The following is a 9539-nucleotide window of genomic DNA, read 5'->3' as shown; positions in this document are numbered from 1 at the left end:
AGGGCTAAAGCGTGAGTGACCCAAAAGTATAGCAACCAACCGCTCGTCATCAACTTGGGGAGACTTAATTGACTGTGTCCAGGGCTCACTGTTAGGGCCATTGTAAGAAATGATCTAAAGGGACCTTCCCTGGCGGTCCAGTGGTTAAGACTCCGCACTTCCACTGCAAGGGGCGCAGGTTCCATCCCTGGTCGGGGAACTAAGATCCCGCAAGCTGCGCAGTGCAGCTAAAAAAAAAGAAAGAATCTAAAGAAGAAATTAGAAATGTGGCCATCAAGTGAAGGCATTTCACTGAGTAGGAATGAAAACCGAGTGGGAAACAGGATGGAAAGCCTTTGTGCAAGATCATATATTTAGAAACAAAAAGAATAGATATGAGAAGCCAGGTTGTAAGTGCTATAAAAAGCTCAGGGACAAAGCTGAGCACTGTCACCCTAAACATGCAGGGAGGTAGCATTGTTATGAATCAACATGGCTATAGGTTCAATACCGGGAAGACCATACATTTGCTACATCAATTAGCAGAAAGGTCCAAAATGGGAAAGCTCAGTTCTGTGTACTTGGGAGAAGCAGCAACCTTGGTTCCACAATTAAACCTAAAAAGTAACAAATGTCCCAAATAGTTGAGAACCCCCAAATTCAACATGAAAAAAAATCATATATTATAGCAAGTATTCATCAAATGTTTATTACTTGAATGAATGACAAATAATTTAATCCAACAATCTTCAAATTGCTTAAAACTATGACAATATTTAGCTTTTCAAATTTCATATGACCTTACTCTTTCTGTGCTCTAGTTTCTAAAAGCCTGATAATACCTTCTATTTCTCTTCAAAAATTCTTATGCTTACAGTGAATAAACTGGCGGCATTATAAAATTATTTTAGTTCGAATGAAAATGTATATTCCTGCAAGACATTTCAACCAGTTGCAAATTATCTGAACTGAAACAAATAAAATTATGCATTAAATTTTTATATCGCTCTAAAAGTTCATGAACTATATATTCTACCACTCCAGGTTTTACTTAGAAGTTTCTGATTTTATTTGAATCTTACCGTCCATGAGATTTTCTAATGACATGATAGAAATCTTAATATTCAAAAGTGTTTATACTTTTAAAAGGATGGCAGGAACCTGAAACAGACTTTCTACACAAAAGGCCGCCCTGTTTCTAACAGGAATATACCACGGTCAGGTTTTATGCTCAGGTCACACAAAGATGGGCTGTTACTAGAGAGTTGTTTTATACAATTGGTATTTTTAATTCTCTATTTTTTGGTTCCAAAACGTAGTCTTCATTTTCATCAGGAAGAGCAGTCTGTAATTTCTTCCAGTTTGAACTCATCCATCCACTTTTGCAAATCATTTGCATCATTTATCGTCCATAACTTCGCAAAACACTTTAGCCTTTTCCTGGAGAGAAAATAAAATACTATTTCTTTTATAAATGAAATTGTTAGAGGCCAGTACATTTCATGGAAAGCTATGAAAAGTCTGTAACATTAGACTCACAGGCAAGGTGATTGGGAAACTGTGGTTGGGAAGCTATGTCAGGAAGCATCAGCCTTCCTGAGAAACAAGTTTTTCAGTGCTGCTATTATAATCAAGAGACCAAAGTTGTTGATCAGCTCTCTGACTCTGGGGAGGGGAAAGCCCAGCTTCCTCCCTCTTCTAACTCAGCCAGAGGCTATGTGTGCTCACAGGATGAAAAGTAAAATTGATTTAATAATATAATGCAGGCTATGGAAAGAGTAAAATGCCAACATAACAGAGACCTACTTAGGGTCTGAAGAGGGAGTATATGAGTTCCAATCACTGCTCCAGCACCAACTAGCTGTGTGACCCTGGTTTCCTGGTCAGCTTCCTACCCCCACCTGGCCTCATTTTCCCCAACTATAACATGGGGATGACAGCAGTACCTATCTCACAAGGCTGTCGTAAGGAATGAGTTAATGTATGTAAAGCAATAAGAACAGTAACTGGCACAGTGTCTAGGCTGCTGCAAAGGATTGACTGCCCAGACTTGCTGGTGCACACAGCAAGCATTCAATAAATATTAGCTATTACCAAACCCACATGAATGCACTGGATTCAGTTTGCTTTCTTTGATCTTGCCAATGGAATCGATGTGACAGGCACTTTTAGTGAAAAGGAAAAACAATAAATGCAGTGTATCCTGATAAATCATCAGATTCCATCCCAATGCAACCTCTTTCTATAATTCTGTCTTTTTAAGATAACTTTCTAGATTTCAAAATGTCATATACTAGTCGGAAGAGTTAAAATATTTATAAATAACCTGTGAATTTCACTGCTCTTGCTTTATAGGCTATATAACAGCAACATGTATAAACTCTCATATTTTATCACCATCGTGCTTATGTATCTTTTGTAGTAAAGTTTTATTCTAGTTTCTTTAGGGAAAAAGAAAAATAAGAAGACAACAAGAGAGGATTTAAATCAGCCCAAAGAACTACGGGCTAAGCTTATTTTTAAACTCTCACAGATGATTACTTTTCTCTCTAGAAAAATTTTATGTTAATCTATTATGTTACAAATAACTAGAAACAAGCGGTCACTGATTATAACATTTGTTTCTAACTTGGCATTGAGGAAAGGATCCAGAAGAGAAAGTCAACAGAGGAAACGACATGTCTTTTATAGTATTCCAGCACTTTGGACCTGGTTCACCACCATTTACCACTGCAAAGTGTGGAGTGCAAGGCAGAACCACAGAGGCAGGAAGAGGAGAAAGAGAAGTTGGTTGCACAACTGTACGTCAGTATACAAGTTGGCAAGTGCTTAACTAATATTAGGTGTTAATATCTCAATATTTAAATAGGGGATGATTTCCAGAACTAAAACATATTCTTACAGTATAGTGGTCAGCCAAGATGTTCTATTGGACTAACAGCCTGTTCACTCCTGGTCATATGGTTATGGACCAGGGCAATCATGTCCTGCCCCAGGCCGATCAGACTCTCCAAGCAGAGAAGGAGTGGGGTAGGAGGTAGGTGAGGAGCTTATGTTGTTTTATAATATAATCTTATATTTGGGGAAAAAAGGCTATAATTTATTATTTATTAGTATGATATTTTCCTAGGAATATCTTCCTTCCGAAGTATGTCGCAAGTTTATATGAAGATTAGTATATATACTGACTATATACTTGCTGGCTATCCAGGGTAAAAAGTGAGTGCATTCACAAAAGCGTTCCTAGATGATGGAGAAGTCGGTTAGAATGAAAACTTTGTCACAAACAAATCCACAAAGTAAGTGACGTGTGGATACTGACTCTAATCACCTAGTTATGTGATATTATTATTTTCATTCCTGTCCTGACAGAATTCTTCATTTCTGAATGCAACTACTGCATATCTGAATGCAATATATGAATAAAAGAAGTACTCTAAACATTTTATATATTGAGGTTTCCATTAGTAATTTTTTGCATAAACGAATATTTTAGGCAACGAATGTGTTGGTACATATTAAGGAGTTAATTCTTTAGAAAAATGATTAAAAGGACCAATTTATCAACTTAATAAAGACCTGACTAGAGAGGCATGAGTGAATTCACGTGAGCTTTGGTAAGAGCTGTTTTCATTTTATTGTAATTAAATGTTTCACAATACTTGAAGAGACACTTGAAGGAAGTGCTGATGTTCATTTACAGGACAATCCTCTTCCTGGGACAACTTGGAAGATTTCATTATAAATCAAAAAATGCAGCACAATCATTCTGACCTTTTCATATTTACTAATCCTTCCAGCTCTTTTGATTTGCTAGCTGCTTTCTTTAAAATTTCTCCAGGAACATCTGCTAGTTTAGCCACATTGAGTCCATAACTCCTTGCTGCAACTCCTCTGGTTATTTGATAAAGAAAGGTGACAAAATCAGGAACCTGGTCTTCTTCACCTAAAAAATAGAGTTAAAAGAGAGAGAGAGAGAGAGAGAGAGAGAGAAAGAAAACCATGCTTGAAAGTTGAAAGAAATTAGAGGATTAAAGACAACATACAATTCTTATAACTTTATTCAATTAAAATTTATAATCTGAAAAAGAAATCCATTGTTCCTAATCCCTTGTTAGCTCCTTTTATCAATACTACATATCTAGAAAAGGGTAAATACTGCTTTGAAAATGCTTTTGCATTTAGAATCTATCTTTTAGCTCAGTTAAAATGGTTTTTAACAATTACTCATTGTAAGCTAAGAAGTATTTAGTTTTATGCTGTTTGCTGAAAAATTTCCACTGACCTTCTATATCAAAAAAAGAGTGATTCTGATACATGGTACAATACAATTTCTCCTTTAAAAATAGATTTAAAAAGAAAAAGTGTTTTCCAGTGGAAGAATATATGCACCAGTCTTGTAATACACTCTGTAAATTAACATATATGAAAGATGTTTCTAAGAGTGCTAGAAACAAAACCACAAAAACAGATAAGGAAATATTACATGTTGCACAGTTTAAATAACAAGACCGAGAAATTCTGGCTTATTAAACATCCTAGTTAACTAAGAGCTATACATATTGAAGTGGATGCTGTCTGGTACCACCCAAATCCCACTCAGGACTGAAGGGTTTACTGCCCCAACTGTCAGGAAGGCTGTTAAGCCTGCAACGCTCAGCGGTGTGCTCTCTTTGGGAACGTCCTCAGCTGAAGAGAACTGCTGCACCCAAGGTCGCGTCCCATCTTGGGAAACCTGCGTCCAGTGACTGGTTGCTATGGGGGTTTGCAGGCAGCCTCTAAGATGGCCACCAAAGTTCCCTGCCTCCTAGTGTTCAAGCCCTTGTGTCACTCCCTCTCCTTGAGTGTGTGCTGGTTCAAAGGACTTGCTTCTAATGAATAGAATATGACAAAAATTATGGCATGTCACTTTTGAGATTACATCATGAAAGACTGTGGCCTGTCTTGGGCACTCTCACTTTCTTTCTGGCTTGTCTGCTCTGAGGGAAGCCAGTGATCATATTGTGGGCTGCCCTATGGAGGTCCCATGGAAAGAAACTGATGTCTCTGGCCAACAAGTCAGTGAGGGCCTGGAAGCCTACCAACAGCCACGTGAGTGAACTTGGAAGTGGCTATTCTGAGGTCTGCCAACAGCATGTGAGTGGGCTGGGAAGTGGATTGCCCCAGTCAAACCCTGAAGCGACTGCTGCCCTGGCCGATACCATGATGTAGCCTGTGAGAGACTGTGAGGCAGAGGTGTTCAGCTGAGCTGCCCCTGGATTCCTGCTCCACAGAAATTATGAGATAATAAATATTTGCTGTGCTAAGCTGCTATGTTTTGGGGGGTAATTTATTACGCAACAGTAGATAACTAATAAAAAGTATAAGGCCTGGCTCTCTCACCCGAAGTTGAGGTAACTCTGAAGGACCAACCCTCGTCAGAGCTCTCTGCAGCGTGGGCTGAAGCCTTATAACTGTAACCCAGCATTGATCGTGAGAGCACTCCCCAATAAACTCCGGCATGTAAACCTCAGAATCTGCTTCCTGGGGAACAGTCTACCACACAGTACATATACATGAAGTTAAAACTTCTAAAGAATTGGGATATGATGAAGTACAATAAGACAAAGACAAGACTGTGAAGGGATTCAGAACAAGCCTTCCCAAGATGTGCCACTCTGGCGTGCAGAGTGTCTGGGGCTGAAGACAGGGGAGGCCCCACAGGCTCAGGAAAGGCTTTTTAGCTCCCCCTTCAACGGCCTGAAAGAATTTAGATGGAGGTAGGGGGGGGCCTGGCTCAGAGACAGACTGTTACCACAGATAACGTTTATCTGAATGACCTATGTATAGGGCAAGACAAACATCTAATTACCAAATATCTGTTTTTCTTATTTCCCTGTGAATTACCGTCCTCCCCTTTGATGCCCAGTCTCCTATCCCATTCCTTAGCTCAGGATGGCACAGAAGCCTCAACTGCCTGACTTGCCCTCATATTCTTATGAGGCCCCCGTAGACACATAATTAAATTTGGTTTTCTCCTGTTAATCTGTCTTATGTTAATTTGATTATTAGACCAGCCAAAGAACCAAGAAGGGTAGAGAACAAATTCTTCCCCAACAGCTGCATACAGTTTAATCTTTGATAAACCTAAAGCAGCTCGGGATTATGCAGCTTGTATTACAAAATTCAATATAATTGCACGGTATTGCAAAAATGTCCAAGGTGAACCAGATTCACAATGACTTCTAAGACCCTAGTATACTTATTATAAGTTTATCAGGAGCTTTTCTCATATATTATTTCATTGGATAAATGTGTATGCTTTATTCTTTTATCCAGCTAAAAGCTAAAAAGCCAAAAGACTGAACACAACGGAGAAAAAGGATAATGGAATTTTCTTTAATCTCCTCTAAGAATTCAGCAACAGACAAATAATACCTTTCTAAGGGTGGGTGCTAGAGGTGGGAGGTGAAAAGAAGGCTGACACTCTCAGAAATACGTAGACTAAAACTCACATTACAAAGCACTAAGAATACCTTTTGCCTCCAAATAAAACTTAAGGAACACAAAGAACAGGTGACAAAGTGGGTGGGAAAAGACTAGGAAAGAAGCAGGTAGAAACCAGTACCTGCTAACCTGGATAGTTTTTTGTTACCTTTCAATGCTCACAAGACCCAAACTGAAGTGAACAGCAGTGGGGTATCAAAAAGCCAATTCTTTTCATCTCAAAGACAAGTATTGCCTTTATCACTTCAACTGGGTTAGTCCTAACTGATTTCTCCACCTCCAGCCTCTCCTCTATAACCTAGCCTCCATACTGACCTTTCTAAGAAAGAGATTAATTCATCTGTCAGTCCATCTATCCATTCATTATCCACCTATCCATCTACCCATCCATCCACCCATCCATCCATCCATCCACCCATCCATCCATCCATCCATCCTTTTCTGAAAGCCTACTAAATGCCACAAAACCCCCTCATTTAAACACTGCTTTGCTGACGGCTTTTTCCTTTTTTTTTTGCTTTATATACATATAAGATGTAGTATATATAATATAGCTGGCTAAGAAATGTTTCTTAAATATAGTTAAATTATATAAAATATGATATTGCTCCCAAAAAACTCATTAACATAACTCAGTACAAACAACTGCTGAATTTGTCATAATATGCTGGTCTCTACTTTAGTACTAATTATGGTAGTTCTTACAGCATCAAGGTAAATAATGTAACCACTCTTCCATAATCACCTGAAGGAGCTATTTTTATAGTTACGTTCTACTTCAAGACTATCTTTCACCACTCTTCCATGGGAGAGAGAGGGAAGAAGAGGGAGAAGAGAGAGAGAAAGAGAGAGGGAGGCGTGTGTGCGTGTACAAAGGAAACATGGAGGTGGAGAGAGCCAGGTCGCAGAGCAGATGGTAAAATGACTCATTTCTTTACAGTTTCAAATAAAAGTTCTTAGTGAGGACCCTACTTGTAAGCTATGACCAATTTCTTAAACAGGTATTACTGAAAAGCTTATCTGACACTGCTTAGAGTCAGTGAAAGTAATCATTCAAGTTTCTGTTTGTTACAGGGAAACTTAGCAAAACTGTTTTAAAGCAAAACTCCTCTAGACAGGTATTAAAGAGATGTGTGCTGATCAAACAGTTTCTGAAGTCACTTTTAGGATAGATTCATAAAAATTTAGAGATGGATGAGGTTAGGAGACTTTTCCAACATCTTATGGACTGGAAGAGACTAAAACACAGGTTTCTTACTGCTGGTCCATTGCTTTATCTACCACACCAAAGGAAATAGATAAGCATAGTATCTTGGAAGTCACCCAGAAGGTCACTGGGGCATTTTACTGATGACCAATGGCCTCTAATCTAGACAGAAGAGGAATTACGTCAGAGGTAAAGGATGAAGCACAGATACAGTCAGGGATAATATTGGAAGTAAGCAGGCAATGGAGGAATGCTTCAAGTTTCTGAGTGAAAATTATTTTCAACCTAAAATTCTAGCCCTAGCTAAATTATAAATCAAGTGTGAAAGTATGGAGACATTTTCATTCATGCAAAATCTTAAAAATTTTACCTTCTTTAGTTGATATTATTAGTAGCCTATCCAAAATCTATTCCACCTCTAAGAAAACCCTGATTTATAAAGGAATTAACTCCCTGACCATTTATCTCAGGGAGCAGTGTCCTCATATCCAGCTCCAAATGTTGACCCCAATTAGTCTAGGCTGATCAAAGTTATCCCTTCCATTCTTACTTCTAGGAATTGGTTTAAGAATGATCATGTGATTCAATCCTGAAAATGAGATAGGACACTGAGGAGAAGCTAGTGGGTATCTAAGAAAAGTTCCCTTGCTCCTAAGAAAGAGTCACAGGAAAAGCTGGTCCCTCTTCTTCCTTCCGACATCGTCAATTCTGGATGCGATGCCCAAAAGAGCTGCAGCCATCTTGCTGCTAGTCTGATGATGAAACCAGCAGGGCAGGAAGACAAAGCCTGGAGAACTGCATAGAAGACGAGCTGAAGCCCACCCTTCCTGAGGTTCCTGTAATACGAGATTATATGTATCCTCATCGTCTGAGCTGGTGTGAGCCCAAGTGTTCTGTTACGTGCAATCCAATGCACAGAGGAGAGGTTAAGAGACTTCCTAGGATGACAGCAACATCTGGGCAGCAGGCCTAGGAAACAACCAGTTCAGATGAGCAGGAGGACAAAGGGCTCCAGGAAGAATGACACCAGTGGGGAAAACTGGAACCAACAGGTTCAGTCATGTGGAAAACTGTCTAGAGAGGTGTTTTGCAAAGCTATTGGAGGATACAGGAATTTTCAACAATAGACTCAAATAAAACAATGAAAGAATGAAAACAATTATTACCTTCAAGAAAAATGTTGTACAAGAAAGAAAACATACTTGGCTCATGAGTAAGCAATACCTACTGGCAGTAATAGTGAAAACAATGAATGTGAATGAAACGGAAAAAATGTGAAACTATTATACCAGGAGGAAGGGGAAGGGAGGGCGGAAGACCCTCATTTAACAGAAGTCAGTAAATATTGTGTCAGGTTGATGAACCAAGAGATAGGAAAATAAGCACAGTATTTAGAACTATGAAGAAATGGATGAAAGAGTCAAAAGCAGTTGCCTTGGGACTGGGATGGGGAGGGGCCGTGGAGTAATAAAAGGATGGAAGCAGGGGACCACTGCCTGTTAGCATGAGTCTTTAGCTTTATTTAGTTTTTAAAAATTATGTTCATGAATAAAAATCTAAATCAATAAAATAAAATGCCAAAACACTTAAGATGTAAGGGTCTGGGTTAGTAGTCAGTTCACATCAAACACTTACCACTGACCCTTCCCTGCTAGTGAACTCTGTTTTGTTTATCCCATTGGATTTTAGCTTATAAGCTCCTCCTGTCACTTTGGATGCAGATGAATAGATACAAAACTGCTTCCATGAGAGAATTTATGATGTGTTTTTCAAGACCGCATGGTGGTAAAAGGCCAGGACTGCCTAACATTACATTTATCTTAGGTCCAGTGCTTTGTTTTATTTGGGCCAGTTGCCTGATATCTTT

At 38.9% G+C, this 9539-nt stretch overlaps 1 protein-coding gene across 2 annotated transcripts in view; it reads right to left on the bottom strand.

Moving 5' to 3' along the window:
• Positions 1-534: 534 nt before the first annotated feature.
• The window catches only part of MSH3 (mutS homolog 3), a 181314-nt gene continuing 172309 nt past the window's right edge, over positions 535-9539 (bottom strand). The window contains exons 23-24 of one of the 2 annotated variants that reach the window (XM_079916010.1): positions 3754-3925; positions 535-1419 (exon numbers count right to left, since the gene is read on the bottom strand). In XM_079916010.1, the coding sequence (XP_079772136.1) occupies positions 1311-1419; positions 3754-3925 (281 nt within the window). In that variant the 3' untranslated portion in view covers positions 535-1310. The remainder of the gene's footprint in view (positions 1420-3753; positions 3926-9539) is intronic. The other variant, XM_079916011.1, reaches the window with a different exon arrangement.

This window comes from Stenella coeruleoalba, assembly GCF_951394435.1.
Source record: "Stenella coeruleoalba genome assembly, chromosome: 3".
Taxonomy (NCBI): Eukaryota; Metazoa; Chordata; class Mammalia; order Artiodactyla; family Delphinidae; genus Stenella; species Stenella coeruleoalba.
The sequence above is the reverse complement of the archived record's forward strand: the minus strand, read 5'-3'. Positions and strand labels throughout refer to the sequence as shown.